Below are 21,384 nucleotides of genomic sequence, written 5' to 3'. Positions count from 1 at the left end.
TTTCAAAGATTGAAGGATCCCACTGAGCACCCAGTATAAGGGATGAAAATGGACCCTTACCAGGAACAGAACATTGGGACAAAGTAATACTATAACCTTCAAGAGATTAAAAACTAGTTGTATATACAAAAAGAACAGAATGGCATCTGACTTCCAGAAGTCACTCTGGATATCAAAGCAAGAACATTTTCAAACTTCCTAGTAGCAACACTAAAAGCTTAGCAGATGCCTTCAAAATTGGGAATGAAGGCCACTCAAGAATTCTATAGCCCAGGGGTCCCCAAACTTTTTACACAGGGGGCCAGTTCACTGTCCCTCAGACCGTTGGAGGGCCGGACTATAAAAAAAAACTATGAACAAATCCCTATACACACTGTACATATCTTATTTTAAAGTAAAAAACAAAACGGGAACAAATACAATATTTAAAATAAAGAACAAGTAAATTTAAATCAACAAACTGACCAGTATTTCAATGGGAACTATGCTCCTCTCACTGACCACCAATGAAAGAGGTGCCCCTTGGCCCTGGCCGGTTGGCTCAGTGGTAGAGCATCGGCCTGGTTTGTGGAAGTCCCCGGTTTGATTCCTGGCCAGGACACACAGGAGAAGCGCCCATCTGCTTCTCCATCCCTCCCCCTCTCTTCCTCTCTGTCTCTCTCTTCCCCTCCCGCAGCCAAGGCTCCACTGGAGCAAAAGATGGCCCGAGCGCTGAGGATGGTTCCATGGCCTCTGCCTCTGGCGCTAGAATGGCTCTGGTCGCGACAGAGCGACGCCCCAGATGGGCAGAGCATCGCCCCCTAGTGGGCATGCCGGGTGGATCCGGGTCGGGCACATGTGGGAGTCTGTCTGACTGCCTCTCCGTTTCCAGCTTCAGAAAAATGCAGAAAAGGAAGAAAAAAAAAAAAAAGGTGCCACTTCCGGAAGTGCAGGGGGGGCGGATAAATGGCCTCAGGGGGCCGCATGCAGCCTGTGGGCCGTAGTTTGAGGACCCCTGCTATAGCCTGTCAAAATAGCAACCAAGTGTAAGGGTACAATAATATTTTCAAATATGCAAGGTCTCAAAATATTTACCTCTCATTTTTCCTTTTCAAAAGGTACTGAAGTATATGCTTCATCAATATGTGGAAGTAAACCAAGAAAAAGGGAAATAATGGGATTTAACAGATCTGACATGAGAGAGACACAGAAAATGTCTAGGACACTGATGGAAAATGATATGATCTAATACAGACTGAAGCAGGTCAAGGTATCAGAATTTCTGCACAAAAATATTTTTCATACTAATCAAGTGTCTTCAATTTATTTTAGTGCACTGCCTAAAAATTCCTAATCTTTCTTATAAATAAATGGACTTCCCAATTTCATCAGTTTTCAGACTGTTGGGTTATAATTTTTTTTGCTCTTTTTTCTATTTCTTTGTTTTCCCACTCTGATCTCAATTTCAAATTAAATTTTCACCTAGTTCAGTAGTAACTATCTATCTCTCACCGCCACCCCCCACCCCGAAGTGAATAAAGCCTTTAAAAAAAAAAAAAGGCCTGATCTGTACTGGTACAGTGCATAAAGCATCGATCTGGAAAACTGAGGTCACTGGTTCAAAACCCCAGGCTTGCCTGTTTAAGGCACATATGTGAGTTGATGCTTTCTGTTCCTCCCCTCCTCCTCCTCCTCTCTCTCTCTCTTTTTCCCCCTCTCTAAAATGAATAAAGACTTAAAAAAAATTAAAAATACATATTTTTAAGAAATTAGATTGGGTCTAAATTTAGAAAGGTAACCAAACTAAACCCAGTATTAAGTTCAGAATAAATATATATATATATAATCTCTCAAAAATGTCAACTATTTTTAATTACTCCTTTTTGAGCTAATATTCCCATCCTTGGTCCAATGGCTGAGGGGAGAGTTCCTGGCAGCCAATTATACATCTTTGTTAAGGATAAAATTAGTTTTGACTCTTGGAAATTTCCAATCCCCTTTCCACTAGGTAGATGATCAAGGCTAGATAACCCATATCAGAGTAATTCCTTCCCTTTTTCTCTAGAAAAACAATTTGCATTTCCTGCTCAGGAGAATCCAAGGAGCTATTTCAGACTCTGCAGCTCAGTTTTGTTTTCTAAATGAAATTCTTGCCCAGCACAATCCCTTCTGGCCTAAATAAGCCAAGTCTAATTATGTTCCAGGTTCCCTTTTCTTTATGGCTCTGCCCTATCTATAATAGAACAAAATTTTTCCAAATCCTCTAGGTTTCTATTCCCTCTTTTCCTGTCTGTTTTTGTATTGAAGGAGTAAAGAGAATCTGTGGGAAAGCACTTTCACCTCAAAAAGTATGCCAAAATCTTCCCGATAGAAGGCCCTGGCCAGTTGGCTCAGCGGTAGAGCGTCGGCCTGGCGTGCAGGGGACCCAGGTTCGATTCCCGGCCAGGGCACACAGGAAAAGCACCCATCTGCTTCTCCACCCCTCCCCCTCTCCTTCCTCTCTGTCTCTCTCTTCCCCTCCCGCAGCCAAGGCTCCATTGGAGCAAAAGATGGACCGGGCGCTGGGGATGGCTAACGAGACAGTGCTTCATAGAACTATATTCCTCACTCTGCTGTCTACCTTATGGCTCATAATGGTAAACTATTTGCTAAGAATTAAACAAATTTTGTAGGTAAAGTAATGAAATGTGGCCCTTTGGGTCCATGAACTCAAAGATAATCAAAAACAATTAAGAACTGAATTATATTGTGACTTTTGTTTTTCATAATACATAATTTACAAATAAGTTACAAATTGTATTTCATACAGTAGTATTTCATATAAAATATATACTTCCATCCTCCTCATGTAAAGCTGAAAAGTGGTAAGAATAAGGAAATACCCTATGTGTATGAAAATGTCTTTATTTTGTTCCTAGCATTTCTAAGTAACATAAATGAATCCCCTGACAAAGGTACACTGAGAGGAATTCTCTTGAGGCATTGCAAACTAAATCCCACTGATAACTGAGTGTTTTTTGCATGGCTCCAATTTCAGTTTGACAAGCTAATTTCATGAACAGGCATTAGCTACAGTTACAATATTTTTTTCCTACACTTGTTAAAACCACATTGGCAGAGGATTTCTTTATTAGGCACAGTCCCAGCTTCATAACCATAATTCCACGTTAGTTCTGTTCTTGCTTTCACATACCTAGAAAGTAGAAATTAAAAAATAATCATAAATTACCCTGGATGAACCAAACTTGATTACATCAATTTTCATATTAACATCATTAACCATCCTCAAAAATACAGTTTATTCTGACACCCACCAATTAGGAATGCTCTTTCATTAAAAGAATAATCATTTGAGTTTTATTTCAAACTTATTAAAATCCTAAGAAAGAAAAAAATCTGTCAATATCATGAAGAAGGGAGTGTGTTTTGCATACAAGGGGACCCAATAATGTGATGAGGCCTGCAATATGGTAGTTGGGGGTGGTTCTGCCTTAATGAAGATGTAGCAGTCTGCGTTATTTACTCCCTGACTTGAACTGAGTGAGAACTGTCATCTTTGGCACTTTCATGCATTAATTCTAAGAGGAAATAACTGAAATTTCAGCTGTTTAAAATTCTGTTGACTAGAAACAGTTTTGGATAATTGAATACTCTAGGGTATCAGATATTAGGGGTTATAGCACATATATTTTCATATACATATATAAAAATATTTTTTTGTTCCCATCCCTGTCCTTCTATCTAGCTTCTTTTTCTCTTCTATTGTTATTTTATTATTATTATTTTTTGTATTTTCCGAAGTTGGAAACGGGGAGGCAGTCAGACAGACTCCCGCATGCACCCAACCGGGATCTACCCGGCATGCCAACCATAGGGCGATGCTCTGCCCATCTTGGGGCATCGCTCTGCCGCAATCAGAGCCATTCTAGCACCTGAGGCAGAGGCCACAGAGCCATCCTTGGCGCCCAGGCAAACTTTGCTCCAGTGGAGCCTTGGCTGTGGGAGGGGAAGAGAGAGACAGAGAGGAAGGAGAGGGGGAGGGGTGGAGAAGCAGATGGGCACTTCTCCTGTGTGCCTTGGCCGGGAATCGAACCCGGGGCTCCTTCCTGCACACCAGGCCGATGCTCTACCACTGAGCCAACCGGCCAGGGCACTTCTATTGTTATTTTTAAAGTCAGAATTTCAATATTAAATCAGAAAAAGATTTCAAACCTGTTGGTGAAGAATGCCACCAATGGAAAATTCCTGTCATGTGTTTCTACAAAAACATTCTGTACCCAAAGATTTGGGCAACAACTATGCTGTTAAAAAAATTAAAACAGAGGTTACATATAGCATAAAGTTTGGTATCTTGTTCTCCAAAGCATTAGAATACCATTGTTTCCAACATAGTTCACATTTTTGTTTCTTTCCCTTTTTTGTTAACTACTATGTAAGATATTGTAGTTCACTACAATCCCGTTAATAGTAGGAATCCATTCAGAAAAGCCTATTTTGACACTCTTATACCTTGCTGGTAGAAATACAAAATGATTATAAACTCCTATAGGAGATAATGTGTCAAGATTAATCAATACTATAAATCCATTTATATTTTAATTCAGCAATCCCATATCTGATCATGTATTTTATAATACATTTGCACATGGATCTATGTATAAGATTATTCACTGAGCATTGTTTTTAACAGTAGAAGGTTAGAAACAACACAAAAGACAATCTAAAGAGAACTGGTTAAATAAACTTTGGTATATCAACACAATTAAATTCTATGAAGCTATAAACAAAAACAAAGAATAAGGAGCTCTCTCTGTACACTGATATGGAAATATCCCCAGTATAGGACAGTAACTACAACATGTTATCTTTTATGTAAGAATATACGTTTATATTTACTTGTACTAGAAGAATACAGAAAAAGTAATAGACATTATTTTACTACAGAGAATGGAGTGGGGGTAGGGTGAATGAAGGTACAGTACTTTTCAAGGTATGTTTCTTTTCTTTTCTTTTTTTTTTTTTACAAAGACAGAGTCAGAGAGAGGGATAGATAGGGACAGATAGGAACAGAGAGAGACGAGAAGCATCAATCATCAGTTTTTCGTTGTGACACCTTAGTTGTTCATTGATTGCTATCTCATATGTGCCTTGACCGTGGGCCTTCAGCAGACTGAGTAACCCCTTGCTCGAGCCAGCGACCTTGGGTCCAAGCTGGTGAGCTTTGCTCGAACCAGATGAGCCCGCGCTCAAGCTGGTGACCTCGGAGTCTCGAACCTGGGTCTTCTGCATCCCAGTCCAATGCTCTATCCACTGCGCCACTGCCTGGTCAGGCTCTTCTTTTTTTTTAAAAACAAAACAAAAATGTTTAATATGAAGACTGCATACAACCCGAGTTTTATATTATAGTCAAAACAGGTCTTCTAGAAAGGAGACGTGTAAGCAACTGATTTTTCTGCTGAACATAACCATTATTTATACTTGTTCCAAGGCTTCTACATATGATGATAACTATTTCTTCCTATTACCACCATTCTGATAGTGTTCTATTGCCACTAGCTGCCATCTCCACACATTCATCTTTCACCAGATCATAAAAGAATCAGCCTGACCAGGCGGTGGCACAGTGTGGATAGAGCGTCGGACTGGGATGCGGAGGACCCAAGTTCGAGAGTCCGAGGTTGCCAGCTTGAGCACGGGCTCATCTGGCTTGAGCAAAAAAAAGCTCACCAGCTTGGACCCAAGGTCGCTAGCTCAAGCAAGGGGTTACTCGGTCTGCTGAAGACCTGCGGTCAAGGCACATACGAGAAAGCAAACAATGAACAACTAAGGTGTTGCAACAAAAAACTGATTGATGCTTCTCATCTCTCTCTGTTCCTGTCTGTCTGTCCTTATCTATCCCTCTCTCTGCCTCTCTGTCTTTGTAAAAAAATAAAATAAAATAATCAAATTCCTGCAATATTCCTTGGACATGTGGACTAGTATTTAATTTAAATTATAGTAACTTCTTGGGCCGATGAGCTTTACTCATGGTGCTTACCCAGCAGGCTCAGAGCTACCTTGAAACAGAATTCTCTTTAGCTGTACACATGTATTCTGTCTTATTATTTTGTTTTTAAATCATGTAAATGTATTATCTAGGTAAAAAAAATAAATTGAATTGTGTGGAGGGGATCATAGTCATCATCCAACTCCTCTGACTCTTTTTCACTCTTGGATATAATAAGCAAGGACAAAGTGGGGCCCAGAGATCAGGGAGCATGCAGCATGGCCTGGCTAAGCTCTCAATCATACGATTCAAGCCTTCCACATGGTCCAGTTTGCCAAAGAGAGGAGAGACTTATAGAGACAATGGGACTAGAAGTTGAAGGGTTTCCCCTCTATATATTATGTCTGATGGTAGGTGGAATAAGATTAGTCTAATGAAAAAGCCACAAGGTAACGCCAATTCTACCTTACAAAGGAGAGATGACCAATAATACCAATTATTACTCTTATAATGAAGATGACATAAGTCTTAAGTGTCAAACTTAAAATCAGAGTAATCATAAATATCTATATGAATGAAAATGAATCTTATTACAGATATCCCAAACATACATATAAACTTTATAGTTTGGGAATAAAAAAAGGGAGGAGGAAAGTTAAATGCAATATTATGATAAATGGCCCTGGCCGGTTGGCTCAGCGGTAGAGCATCGGCCTGGCATGCGGGGGACCCGGGTTCGATTCCCGACCAGGGCACATAGGAGAAGCGCCCATTTGCTTCTCCACCCCCACCCCCTCCTTCCTCTGTCTCTCTCTTCCCCTCCCGCAGCCGAGGCTCCATTGGAGCAAGGATGGCCCGGGCGCTGGGGATGGCTCCTTGGCCTCTGCCCCAGACGCTAAAGTGGCTCTGGTCGCGACAGAGCGACGCCCCGGAGGGGCAGAGCATCGCCCCCTGGTGGGCAGAGCGTCACCCCTGGTGGGCGTGCCGGGTGGATCCCGGTCGGGCGCATGCGGGAGTCTGTCTGACTGTCTCTCCCCGTTTCCAGCTTCTAAAAAAAAAATAAAAAAAAAATATTATGATAAATGTACTGGTTTTCTACACTAAGCCACTAACTCATAAAACTTGCTGAAAGTAAGTAAAACATAAATACCTCCAAATAACTTTTTTTGAACTACTATAGGCATCTCCGAATAAGAGCTATTGTATTCTATAAGACTCAAAAGAGAAACTTCTGTGTGTCCCACTGTGATTTTTTTGGGAAGTAACAAATCTTAAAAACCTATTAATAAACATAAATAATTTTTATGCATATCATTTACATCATTTTCTTAAGTAAATGTTTACTATCGACCAGGTACTATTTAAGCACTTTACATAGAATATAAAAGTCATTTATTACTATGAGTCAGTTATTATTATCTCCATATTATAGAGGTTAGAAATAGGGTATGAAGTGAAGTAATATGCCCAAGGATATATTACTGGAAAACTGGCCTCCTTATCCAGGTAGTCTGGCATTAGAATTTGTTAATCATATTTTCCTTGTAATTTTGTTTAGCACACAGAAAAAAAGTTGTTTAGAAATGTGAATCTCAGCCCATATACTCACATTAAGAAAGCGGCCCACATTTCCTTCTTTTGTGGCATCCAATATAAACACATTTCCTTTACTGAACTGTAGAGATTCACACGAAGTATTCTTGGTTTCGCTTGGTAACTCTTTATCACAAAAGACCTGTTGGCTTTGGCATGCTGGAGATCTTTCCTCTTGGGGCTTCAGTATTTGAACCTCAAACTCTTTCACAATATTTTGATTATCCAATGTGGTTGCTTGGTTATATCTGCCTTCTGATGAAGTTTCTTCTCTACATTTATTTTTATCTATCACCTCTGATTCAATCAGCAGTTTGTCTTCAGAATCTTCAACTTGACTTGAGCTTGAGTCTGCTAATAAACATTTTGGAATTGTCAGGAAATATACTTGACTGAGCAATAGTGCTAAAATTAACCATACTAATTAAATGCTAGTTGCTTTAATTACCATTAATCCTTATAATGTGTTAAGGTAGAAAGCACTCCAATTTTATATATGAAAACTTTGAGCCTCAGAGGGGCTAAGATTCACCTGACCCACAATAATAAAGAGAAATGGGGTACAAACCCAGAAATGTCAGGTTCCAAAGTCTGCCTTCTACTACATAAAATATCTCTTAATGAATCTACATGCTGCTTCTTGTTACTACACACACACACACACACACACACACACACACAATTTTTTTTTAATTTATTGATTTTAGAGAGAGAGGAAGGAACAGAGAAACATCAATTTGTTGTTCCACTTATTTACACATTCATTGGTTGATTCTTGAATGTGCCCTGACTGAAGATCGAACCTATACCCTTGGTGTATCAGGATGATGCTCTAACTAACTGAGTTACCCGCGAGGACTTGTTACTATATTTAGTCTCTACTCTTCACAAACTGACTTACCTCTCTTTAGTTGGGGAATCTGCATTTAAGTATATTCTAAACAGCTTTAACAATGGTGCATAGGGAATGCTACATACCAATCAAAGGCCTGAAAAGACACTGTTGAAGTCACCCTTTACAGCAACGATAGTGCTACAGGCTTTGTACAAATCAGTGCTTGGTGTTTTTCTAGATGACCATTCTATAATCACATTTTTACAAACAGTAATACTTGAGAATATGAACTGCTTAATAATTTTTATAAATAATTTTTAGGTTATTCAAAAGTACAAATGCATGTCAAGTAAAATAGGCAAAATCATTTATTTTTAAAAAGCCTTGTGCCGCCTGACCAGGCGGTGGCGCAGTGGATAGTGTTGGACTGGGATGCGGAAGGATCCAGGTTCGAGACCCTGAGCTCACCAGCTTGGACCCAAGGTCGCTGCCTCAAGCAAGGGGTTACTCGGTCTGCTGAGGGCCCGCAGTCAAGGCATGTATGAGAAGGCAATCAATGAACAACTAAGGTGTTGCAACGAAAAACTGATGATTGATGCTTCTCATCTCTCTCTGTTCCTGTCTGTCTGTCCCTATCTATCCCTCTCTCTGACTCTCTCTCTGTCCCTGTAAAAAAAAAAAAAAAAAGGCCTGGTGTCAACTCAGTGGCATAAACAAATTATATTTTTCTAAAATCAATGTTCTCAATTTAATCATTACTATTGCTGGCTACTGTTTCTATATGTACTCATACTTTAATCATAGATTACTTGTAAGCCCTAACAGTACATAACTAATTTTTTTTTAGTGCCCACTATAAACATTGTACTGGTTAATGAAAATAACAAAAGAACCAAAAGCAACAGTACTCATTATGGTTCACATGCATTAAAATGGTGAAAGAAATCAGGATATGTCATCTCCAAATATGCCTCTTTGACATAAGAATTATTTATGTAGTATAAGCAGGAAAAGTTCTCTGCCTAAAAGCAGGACATAAATTTACAAAGGTGTTCCTCCTCCTACCAGGACATAATCACTGGATATAACTTTAGACCTTTATCACCCTGGATACTGAACCAGAGAAACCTACAAAAACTACTAACCAGTCTATATCTACCACTGGTTTCCCCTTCAGATGCCTTCCCACAATTTGCCACCCCTATAGACTAAAGGTCCTTTTCTTTTATTTTGCCACACCTCTAAAAATTTATTGTTCTTTGGCTAATTTATTTATTCTAGATAAGTCAGAATTCTAAACCACCTCCTTTGAGCTATTCATTTCTGAGTACAGCAGTCCCCTGTGTCTGCGGGAGATAAATTCTAAGATTCCTAGTGGGTGCCTGAAACTGTGAATAGTACTAAATCCTATAAATATGTTCTTCCCTATACATACATAACTATGATAAAGTTTAACTTATAAATTAGGCATAGTAAAATATTAACAATAACTAATAATAAAATATACCGTAATAAAAGTTTTATGAATATGTTCTCTCTCAAAATAGCTTATTGTAATGTACTCACCCTTCTTCTTGTGATATGAGATGATACAATGTCTACGTGATGAGATGAGGTGAATGATGTGGGCACTGTGATGTAACATTAGGCTACTATATGGGTTACTTGAACACAATCACTGCAATATTACAACAGTTAATCTGATTACAGAGATGGCTACTAAATGACTAATGGGCAAGCAGCATATATACCATGGATACCTCAGACAAAGGGATGATTTATGTCCTGGGTAGGATGGAGTGTGATGGCGTGAGATTTCATCATGCTACTCAGAAGGGTACACAATTAAAAACCTTATAAATTGTTTATTTCTGGAATTTTCCATTCAATATTTCCAGGCTGTGGTTAGACTTGGTAACTGAAACCATGGAATAAAAACAGTGGATAAGGGGGACTATAACACTCCCATGTGTTACATGTGCAACATACATGGTAATGGTAATACAAGGTGTGTGTTTTGTCAGCCTAATAATTCACAGGGCCCCAGCCAGACAACCTAGGATGGTTAGAGAAAAAGATTTTTCCTCCCCTAAAATGACAAAGCAATTATAATACATAAATGCCTTTTCTTGAGACCTTTTCAGTCTAGGAGCTGCCACGCCTCCTTCAGTCTCTGTCCTGTAAGACCAGGTAGGGTACTGGGGGTGCAGACAGAAGGAAGCTCAATGGGAGAAGAGGTAAAGGCCTACCAGTTCTTCAAAAGGGGTCATCTCTCAGCAATGTCTCCCCACTGAGGGATATAAGTACCAAAACCCAGGTTTGTCAAGTTGTATTGACTATGACAGGGCTGGTAACACTGAAATACTCAGGGTAGCAATAGTTTCACTTTTTGCTGAGAATCCCCAGAGCTGGCTGTAATATTGCAGGAAATGCTGTGTCTTTATTTTTAAAGAAGCCACAAACAAAGAGTTAGGAAATAGCTGCTTTCAAAGTCATAGTTAACACTATAGACGATGTAGACTATGAGTTGTCCACTCTACTCCTTCCTGCCACATGTCAGGTTATTGGTGGCATCAAACTTCTGTAAGGGGCCAAAGAGTAAATATTTTAGGCTTTCTTTGGCCATATGGTCTCTGTCATGATTTTTTAACTCCGTTGCTGTACTGTGAAAGTAGAGACAATATGTAAATGAATGAGTATAGCTATCTTTCAATAAAACTTTATGGACACAAGTTTCATATAATTTCAAGTATCATAAAATATTACTCATCTAATTTTTATCAGTTATTTAAAGAGGTAAATTATCTTAGCTCATGGGCCATACCTATTTAGGTGGTAGTTTAGATCTAGCCTACAAACCGTATGAATTTGTGATGAACACAGCATGTAGTTTCAGAGTCTGAGAAAATGAGTCACAGATACTTAGCAAGACAGACAAAAAGGCAGATGATGCAGGCACAGAGTTAAACAAAGCTTACTTTTCATTTCCTTGGCTTTGGAGTTCAGATGTAGTAGGGTTGGTTTAAATCCATCATTTTCAGAAGTGACACATTTTAAGGAAGCAAATCCCTTAAAAGAAAACAAGGAAGATGTTACTTTCTAGGTAAGAAAAAAAGAATTTAATCTAGCAGTCAGACCTCTTGCAATAAGTGTCAAGTTTCACAGGCTGTAGCTACTACATTAGTGTTTTAAAAGCCTCAAAGCTGACATCATAAGGAAACTTAGAAGTGATGAAGCCCTTTTGGCTGTGTTTTACTTTGTAGGCATATTATTAAGCTCCAGCTAAAAAGACTATAAAAAGTCAAGCCATTCTTTAGGCATTAAAATTCAAAATAAAATTTAAAAACATCTGTTTGTATCCCTCAACTCTGATACAAAGCTATTAATCATACAATGATAAAAACATACAACATACAATGATAAAAACACTCTGGCTAATTTCTATTGATACCTCTAAAAAATGTTAAAGAAGTTGTCTATATACATTGTAGATACTGCAGTCACTTAAAATGGTACTGTTTTTTAAATTGATTTTAGACTGGGAGAGAGAATGGGAGAGGGAGGGAGAAAGGGAGAGAGCGAGCGAGCGAGGGAGAAGCATTCATTTGTTGTTCTACTTAGCTGTGCATTCACTGGTCACTTCCTATATGTGTCCTGACCGGGGATTGAACCTGCAACCTTGGTGTTTTGGAATGACCTTCTAACTGACTGAGCTAACCCGCCAGGACAGTAATAACTTTTAAAAAGAGTTATCTGCTTAGCACGATGCATGGTAACTGCTAAATAAATGCTCACCATTACTGTTATTCAAGTACTAAATAGTCAACATTTATTGAGCACTTAGCTGAGTACTGAGCATGGTACTATAGGTTTCTGAAGTTTATTTCATTTAATCTTCTAAACTGATTTATATACTATTATACCCATTTAACATATAAAGACATGTAGACAAGGAGATGTCACCTGGCTAAGAAGTAGCAGAGCTAGAGGTCAAACCCACAGCCCAGTATTTTCATAACCATGCGATACTGAGGAGGCTCTTAGTGTAGGCTAGTAGGCAGAGGGCAAAATTTGCACACCAATCAGTCTGCTTCTCCTTTTTTGCTGCATCTTTCTCTGCTTCTAAGTTACCATCCCTGACTAGTTATTTCCCTCAGTTCAGATTGAAAAGTGTACCTTGAGAGCTTTCCATGTAAAATGTTGCTTTATGGATGACCTTTCCTTAGGTTGCACCTCTTCTTTTTAATGCATCTCACAACCTTATCTCCTTAACCTAAATTACTCCATCCTTTTTCTTAATGTTTTTCTTATTATTATCAATTTAAACACTTGAGCTTTTACAAATTCTCAGAACTGGATAGCTCTCAGTCTCAGCACAACACACTGTCAAATCATGATCAACATTCTTCTTAAAAATTTGGGAACATGCCAACCGCCGTGGAGGAAAGATACAAAGTAAATAAAATGTAGTCATTAATGCTTCAACAGTATAACCATTCCAAAATAGTAAAGAAATCCTACACGTTGTAAAGGAGCACAAACAATTTGATCTAAGTAAAAGATAGAAAATTGAGATATTAGTTAATGTTCTCAGAAGGGGTCCATCCACATTTTGCAGTTTTTACCACCTTTTTCCCATCAGGTTGTCTAATGGCTATCTTGGTCTTCGGAGTTCTAATGACTGAATGATACCGAATTCTTGAAATATTGCTACAATTCACTTCTCTGAAAAGAAGAAAAAATGTTATTCTCTTTACTAGATCTTGAAATACAGATAACATCAATGTTATAGAAATATCCATTAGAAATTAATCTAAGTAATAACATATCTACTCTTGACCCTTACCAGAAGAGAATACAATCATATTTTAAAGTAAATCAATCACATTTTAAAATGTTAAAAAAAAAGAAAAGCACTGGAAATAGAATGGTGATAGAAAATAAAAGGAACTGTAAAGTACACCACCCATAAAGAATCTGATTAAAGTATTAAAGTTTTTAAATGTAAAACTCCAGAAATGGAACACTGAGGAAATAAAGTATGTTGGCTAGATTTTTAAATCTCAGTATCAGATTTCTCAGTGTTAAACTGAAAATTGTGAAGCAATTTTATATATAGGAGGTATACAGGAGTGGGGGGAAGGAAGGAAGGAAGGGAGGGAGGGAGGGAGGGAGGGAGGGAGGGAGGGAGGGAGGGAGGGAAAGAGGGAGGACAACCATCCTTGAACAATGACACAGATCAATTTCTGATGGGAAGACCTTACTTACAGAGCAGGCTCTTCTGGGTTGTCAGGGAACGTAGGTGGACACTCTCCAGTTTCAGCACTTCCAGGATATGTTTCCAATTCTAATGGGATAACTTCAACCTCACAATCTACAACTTCTATTTTCCTCTTTTTTGAAAACATATTTTCCATAATATTTTCTTCTTTTCTATTTTCACCAACAGCTTCAGGTTTCTCCGTTTTAGATCTGCTTAGTAATCTTCCTAACAGAAAGAAAAAAGTTTAACAAGACAAAAGATAATACAGCATTGCTAAGCAACAAAAATCTCTATTTCACTCCATTACTAAAGAACCCTATGTGGCGTGCGTTATTTCTGGATGAGGATAAACACCTTAACATCCTAGAAAACTACTGCAAGAAATAATAAAAGACCATCAAGAGACTGCATATCTTTCAGTATATGAAAAAATATAAGACATTTTAAAAAAGCACTTGTCTGTTTTGGTATACCATAGAAGAGAAGAGATTTAGCTATAATCATATAAAAAATATACAACAGAAAGCATTCCAGATAATCAGAGAGGAGAACTTTAGCCTTAACATTGCAGATTTTGTATCTAAACATGCTATATCATTTAAAATTAATACTCTTTTTATAAAGTGACCTATTTAAATCTGCGGTGATATGTGCCTATTGTTCTTATATTAAGTCCTAGTATAACATTAAAATCTTGGTCTAATTTAATTAATTTAAATCTAATTTTATTAATTTAATAATTTAATCTTGGCCTAAAGTTTATGCATTATTTTTCCAAGGGAATCAAAATTATAATTGCCAAGTCAAAGCAGCTGGATCAGATACCTTAGTTGCATTTTCTAGCAATGCAGATAAAGACAATATTTCCTGGACACTATTTGGCAATTTATAGGCAGTTGACTTTCATTAACGAGTTATTTTGAGAAATATAAGAGATGACTGGCTGGGCAATTTGTGTGTAAGTGGTATGTGGCAGGGAGCCAAGTGTGACTATTCTGAATTCTGACAGTTCTTGCCTCAATGAAGTGAACCTGGAAATTCAAATGAGGAGGGTTGCTCCGGCCCCTGCTGCCTAGCTGCAAAGATGCAGTCTAGCACAGTTCCTTTAGACGGGCTCTAGAGCTATGTTTCCTCAACCGTCCTCATTTCCTGGTAAACAAACAGAGTGAACATTTTTTTTTTTTTTTTTTGTATTTTTCTGACTGGAAACGGGGAGAGACAGTCAGACAGACTCCCGCATGTGCCCGACCGGGATCCACTCGGCACGCCCACCAGGGGCGATGCTCTGCCCCTCCCGGGGGTCACTCTGTTGCGACCAGAGCCACTCTAGCACCTAGGGCAGAGGCCAAGGAGCCATCCCCAGCGCCCAGGCCATCCTTGCTCCAATGGAGCCTCGGCTGCGGGAGGGGAAGAGAGAGACAGAGAGGAAGGAGAGGGGTAGGGGTGGAGAAGCAGCTGGGCGCTTCTCCTGTGTGCCCTGGCCGGGAATCGAACCTGGGACTTCTGCATGCCAGGCCGACGCTCTACCACTGAGCCAACAGGTCAGGGCCAGAGTGAGCATTTTTGCCTGATACTCTGGGGTAAATGGCCAAGACTACTGTCCTGGGGGCTGTGGCCCTAAAGAACCAGTAACCGCACAACTTTAACACTTTGATGGGGACGTTTCACTCAGAATGTGGGAAACTCTTGAGTCTCTGAAATAGAGTATATTGCCTAAAATCAGTCCCTGAATCACCACATGTAAGTATTTATTAGAAAATTACCCTATTAAATTCTAATTGCTCAAACTTTAAATAAGGTAGTCTTTGACTGATAATTCAGTAATTTAGTTTTCCTATTTAAAAAGTCTTTTCTTTATCTTACCCCAAATCATCTATAGCCACAAAGACAAAAGAAATGCACCTCACACAATAACCCAGGTTTTATCTCTGAACCTTTTCTTTCTGGAACATCTGGTGCCTCCTAAGACTTCTCTTCCCTTAAGTACTCAATTTCCTAACTCACTTCCCTTCTTCTGTTGTTGCTCCTATATATTTAGTCCTATCCTTGCTGTAAGATCTCAATAGCCCTGACTAGTAAAATGGAGAGTCAGAAATGTAAATCATACCATATAGTAATTTGAAAATAAACCTTTGCTTTACCTGAATAAGTGCAAACAAATGTCCCTCTGTCAATGTCATGTAGGCAGCGTACACCCCATCCCTTCTTCTCAGTTTTAAACACCTGTAGGCTCACTTGTGTTCCATGCTGAACAACTCGATTTTGACATATTTGCCGATTACACTTGCACAAGAAGCTGCATTCATAAATGCTGTCAATAAAATATGCAGAAGAAAATCAACCAGATATCCTAAATTAAAACCAAAAACAGTTTACGTTGCTACCTTGCTAATAATCACAGACTAGGTTTGAAGGAAAGCTCCTGGAACTAGCACGCCCATGTTGCCCCACAGCTCCAGCACTTACTAGATGTGTGATCTGGTATGAGTTAGTTAACCTTTCTGTGCTTCAATCTTCCACTTTAAAAATGGGGATTACATGATAGTGGGCTGTGTGTGTGTGTGTGTGTGTACATCATCGAGTTGTTTTGTGAAGATTAAAGGAGTCAACGTTCACAAGGTGCTTGGGACAATACCTGGCACACAGTGAATATATATTAGCTCTTTAAAATGTCTAGGAATATCTAAGAAGGAAATGTCTGGGAAGCGAATGTCTAGGAAGAAAAACAGTCTGTTTGTTTATTTTTTAATAACAGACTTGGAAGGTTGAAAATTCCCAATTCTTAGAAGAGCTTTGCACAGGATATTTCTTAATGGGGAAAGAACTGCCCAAAGTAGGATAACTCTAGAGAGATTAGAGCCAGACTCAAAGCAGATGAGTGTTCCGTTCAAGTATACTATACTTGATACATGTGTGATCTCTGACTTCCATTTCCAAGAACAATATATAGTTGTTTTTTAATTCCTTAATTTAGATCTTTGGTATAAAAAATTTAAGATTTAACATCTATAAGACTATAGGCCACAATAATAAAGTATCCACCTTCAAAGACACAAACATCCTGCAACAAATCCTCAAGGTATCTTACCCAGTAGGTATGTGTCTCTGTAGTCTTTTATATTTATATCCAGTGGTTATTTTATCTCTCGACAAGGGGTAAGTCTCAGCATTCCTTGCTGTCATTTGAAGACATGCACATTTTGCTCTAAAAAGGAATCAGCGATGAAGAAGTCAGAATAAAAAAACACCAAATAGAGACTGTCTTGATAATAGTGTAAATGATATAGTAAATGATGAAATTGTATTTAGAACAGTTGTTAGTCTCATGGACAGTTGAACTTCTCCCTAAATAAATCTCTTTAAAGAGACTCTCTACCAAAAGTTTACCAACAATTATAAACTGCCCCATACCTCTACTTGTTCATGAAATAAATACTTAACTAGATAAGTTTTAACTTTTCAAAATGAATTCCTTTCATTTCCCATCCAGCAGAAACTTGTTTGTGAATAGTCGCCTAGATCCACTCTCTTATAATGGATAAACTTACATGTGTCAAACTCAAAAGGGTGTAAACAGCTTTGCTGATGTCTTAGATTATCGTTCTTTCCAATGACATGAAAACACACTGGGGAAACTGATACTGTGGATCTGGTTACTATAATTTGTTTTTTTATAATGTTGCTAAACAAGGGACATACAACCATAAAAATGTTTTCCCTCTATTTAAATGATTCTAACATGACAGAGACTTATAACTTGATAGGGAGTAAGGAACCTGAATATTTCAGCTGTAAACTGGATTTGTGACTACTGGTGAGCTGGTTAAAATCTCTGGATCTATCTCCTTTGTTCAACAAGTGACTCTGAGGTCTTTTCTTTGATGATTCTCTTCTGTATTTTTCTGTATATACATAATACATGCATGCATAAGAGTGGTGGCTACTGTTTGCAAAAGAAAAAAATATAAAGTTCATTAATCTGGATTCTATTTACAGATATAGAAATCTAAAGTTGTTTTTGATACAATTTTGTTTGCAAAGTTTCCAAGTACAGAAAAATACAAATATAATAAACACTTACATATAGTTCTACCATAAAGAATTAACTGACATCATTTTGTTTAGTCCTCCTTTTACCTATATACATAATTTAAAACATATACACTGTTAAATGATCTGTAAAAAATAAAAAAACTAAACATTACAGTTAAAACTAAACTCTCAAAAGGTTTGGTGCTGCATCCTTTATACTTTTAAATATATATATATATCTACAAACAATAATTGCACTGTTTTTGAATATTTACTATAGTTATTATCCTACAACTTGCTTTGTCTTTCAATATTATGATTTTGAGCCCAATCCATGTAATATTCAAATCTAGTTAATTCCTTTAAACTTTTCCACAGCACTTAGATGTACAATTAATTATGCTGCTTAAGTAAATTGCTTGGTACACAATTACATTGCTTCAAGTTTTCAATATAACAAATGCTGCAATGAACATCTAATTTTTATGTACATGTGTAAGTATCTCTAGAGTAGTAGCTTTCAAACATTTTGATTATGATCCATGGTAGAAGATACATTTTCATGATCCTATACAAGCATATGTATTTATATAAGTGTGCATGTGCATAAACTAAAACAATAATAGTACCATGAAACTTGACCCTTGTCATGAGTGATGCACTTGTGTACTTTTTTGTACTATTTACTTTAAAAAATGCTAGCTACAACCCTTGACATGATTTTATATCTCACTAAATCTATAGCTTAGAAAATAATGCTCTTGATATACGTAAAAGAACTATTGCTGGAAAAGAGGTATGCACCTCTTCCATTTCTGTGTAATTGCTTGAACACCCCTCTCTCCCTTGTCAAATGACTGACTAGCTTGGTGTGGTATTCTAGCGTTACATTTATTTTCCTTCAGTATTTTAATCTAATAGCTTCTTTTTTTGTTCTATTATTTCTGATTAATAGTGTGTTGTCAGTCTATTTTCCCTCTTTTCCTCTTGTCTGAAATTTACTCTTTACCCCAGGTGCTTTTTAAGTTCCATCAATATATTTAGGTTTATCTTATTTTCCCTTCCTAGTACATAGTAGGCTTTTTTACTCTGAGAACACCAGTCTTTTTTCAATTCTGTAAAATTCTCAGCTATTATCTCTTTAAATGTTGTTCTTCACTTCATTGCAGATGTATGCTGCAGTTTCTTATTTTATCTTCGATATTTTTTAACCTATAAATTATCTTCCCCATGTCTTTATCTCTTTACATGCTGAGAGATTTTAATTTTTGCCATGCAATCCACTAATTCTCTCTCCAGCTATACCAATGCTAACATTTAGTCCATCTATTTCAATTTTTAGTTCAATGACCATGTTTTATTTCCCACATTTCCAAATCGTTCTTTTTCATATATACCTCTTAAAAAATAACCTCCTTTTCTTACTTCATGAATGCTTACACTTAGCTCACTGGACACTTTAAACAGACCCATTATAAAGTCTCTTCCGATCAGATTCTACATTTCTCTCTGACGCTTTTGGTGTGAATTCTCTTATTTGTTGGGACTCGAGCTGCCTTCATGGTTCTAAATGCTTCTGTGTGCTGTGACTATTTGAAATAATATATTTGGTGGAGTTTACTCTAATGTGTTCTAAAATTATATATAGTCAAATTATTCTTTTAAAAAAATCCTTTAAACTGACCATAAAATAAACATTGTCCAACAGTCAGTTTTTTTCTCTAGTACTGAAAGAGATTGAGCTTGGCCAGATATGGCTGGGTTATACTTAGATGCAATGTTTGAAAAAAACAAACTTCCTTTTAAACAGAATTAAATTTGGCAGTGGCAGGTTTCCTCTATGACAGGCCCTAAGGAACTGAATCAAAATGATGTAACAGATTTGTGTATCTTAGCTCATGCTCCAACTGACAGGGTGGTTAAAAACTACTCTCCATACTATTTATTCTTTTTATCTCTCTCATTCTTTTGCTTAGTACAAGAAGTTAAATTTGCATTAAATGTACATATAATGCAACTCCATATTATATATGCATACCTACAAAAAATGTATATTATATACACCCTTAAAACAAAATGGTTTCAAAGCCCTAATACATTAGAACATGTTTTCATATATTTTTATAGAATATCAATGTTATAATCAAGACAGTACTAATTATAGCCTGACCAGGTGGTGGTACAATGGACAGAGCGTCAGACTGGGATGCAGAGAACCCAGGTTCGAAACCCCAAAGTCACTGGCTTGAGAACAGGTTCATCTGGCTTGAATGCGGGCTCAACAGCTTGAGCGCAGGGCTGCTGGCTTGAGAGTGGGATCATGGATGTGACTCTAAGGTTGCTGGCTTCAGCCCAAAAGTCACGGGCTTGAAGCCCAAGGTTGCTGGCTTGAGCAAGGGGTCATCTGATCTGCTGTAGCCCCCCAGTCAAGGCACATATGAGAAAGCAATCAATGAACAACAAAGGTGCAGCAATGAAGAACTGATGCTTCTCATCTCTTTCCCTTCCTGTCTGTCTGTCCCTGTCTGGCCCTCTCTCTGTCTCTCACAAAAAAAGAAGTACTAATTATAAGCACCATTAACTTTCTAAAAAAATTGCAAGGAAATGATTTGTAAAACACAACATATAATAACATAGTGGTTAAGAGCATGGGTTCAAATCATAGCTCTTCAATTTGTTTGCCCTATGATCTTACAAACTAGCTTCTCAATTTCCTCATTTGTAACATGAAAATAATTTTACTACTTCATGGAGTTTTGCAGGAATTAAATTTAAAAATGTATGTAAAGGAATTGTCACAGTGTCTGGCACTATACATGGCATTAGCGGTAATTGCTGCTATCATGATTACGATACTAGCTTAAAGGAAATACTTATCCTTGGAGGAAATAATTTTCGAATTACTAATAATAACTGGTAAAGAGTTTTCTGTTGCTAATGAGAGTGCATCTTTCCATTTTAGATTCTCAGTGAACAGTTTTAGACAGACAAATAAATTAATACATAGCAGGACTTCTTAACGAGTACCTCTACATTCAGAAGATTTTTTGAAATGGCATGTTATTCTACTCACATGTCTATGCAGCCCTCAGAACAGTCACATGAATCAGTAAACATGTTGGAAAAGCTGTTTAGATAATATGCTCGTGGCCACATAGTCTTTCTGTACTTAAAGTGTGGAAGCTTTCTATTGTCAATTTCATTACAGAAAGAAATGGGCACCAATTCCAATCCATTGCTAATATCCAGATCAGAAACAACTTCTTCTTGCTTTGGGTAATTCCGAGTTAACTGAACATAGGTATTGAAAGAAAAGTTATCTGTAAATAAAAAGTTACACTCTGTCTCAAGCAGGTAACGAAAAACTTCCTCCATGTTTCGCAGACTCCTTCCACAAGGGGTTTTATAACTCACGTGGAGTGCTGAAGAATGAGAGTTTGTCTTTGCGTGTCGTCTTTGGAAGTGGTACGTGATTGGTAGCTGCAAAGGGTTTCCTCCCTTGAAGGTTAGAGGTATTTTCGTCAGACAGGAACCAGAGCAGTCATGAGTTTGGTAAGATAAATTCAAAGATGACTGCTTTTCTCTTAAGTCTTCAGGTTTATTTTCCAGAGAGAAAATTTCCTTATTTTTTGTAGATCTGTTTAAAATTAATTACTTATTAGTACTTTAAATTTATAGTACAATTCCCCATTAAAA

At 37.6% G+C, this 21,384-nt stretch overlaps 1 protein-coding gene across 5 annotated transcripts in view; it reads right to left on the bottom strand.

The window, feature by feature from the left end:
* SETDB2 (SET domain bifurcated histone lysine methyltransferase 2) overlaps window positions 1-21,384 on the bottom strand; it is a 114,196-nt gene that overhangs the window by 62,941 nt on the left and 29,871 nt on the right. The window contains exons 6-14 of one of the 5 annotated variants that reach the window (XM_066235297.1): window positions 20,762-21,325; window positions 16,745-16,861; window positions 15,798-15,967; window positions 13,662-13,881; window positions 13,022-13,118; window positions 11,372-11,462; window positions 7,575-7,909; window positions 4,192-4,280; window positions 2,539-3,172 (exon numbers count right to left, since the gene is read on the bottom strand). In XM_066235297.1, the coding sequence (XP_066091394.1) occupies window positions 3,055-3,172; window positions 4,192-4,280; window positions 7,575-7,909; window positions 11,372-11,462; window positions 13,022-13,118; window positions 13,662-13,881; window positions 15,798-15,967; window positions 16,745-16,861; window positions 20,762-21,325 (1,801 nt within the window). In that variant the 3' untranslated portion in view covers window positions 2,539-3,054. Of the gene's footprint in view, window positions 1-2,536; window positions 3,173-4,191; window positions 4,281-7,574; window positions 7,913-11,371; window positions 11,463-13,021; window positions 13,119-13,661; window positions 13,882-15,797; window positions 15,968-16,744; window positions 16,862-20,761; window positions 21,326-21,384 lie in introns of those variants that run through there. The other 4 variants (XM_066235296.1, XM_066235299.1, XM_066235300.1 and 1 more) reach the window with 4 other exon arrangements.

This window comes from Saccopteryx bilineata, chromosome 6 (genome assembly GCF_036850765.1).
Source record: "Saccopteryx bilineata isolate mSacBil1 chromosome 6, mSacBil1_pri_phased_curated, whole genome shotgun sequence".
Lineage (NCBI taxonomy): Eukaryota > Metazoa > Chordata > Mammalia > Chiroptera > Emballonuridae > Saccopteryx > Saccopteryx bilineata.
This window is presented reverse-complemented; position numbering and strand designations above follow the sequence as displayed.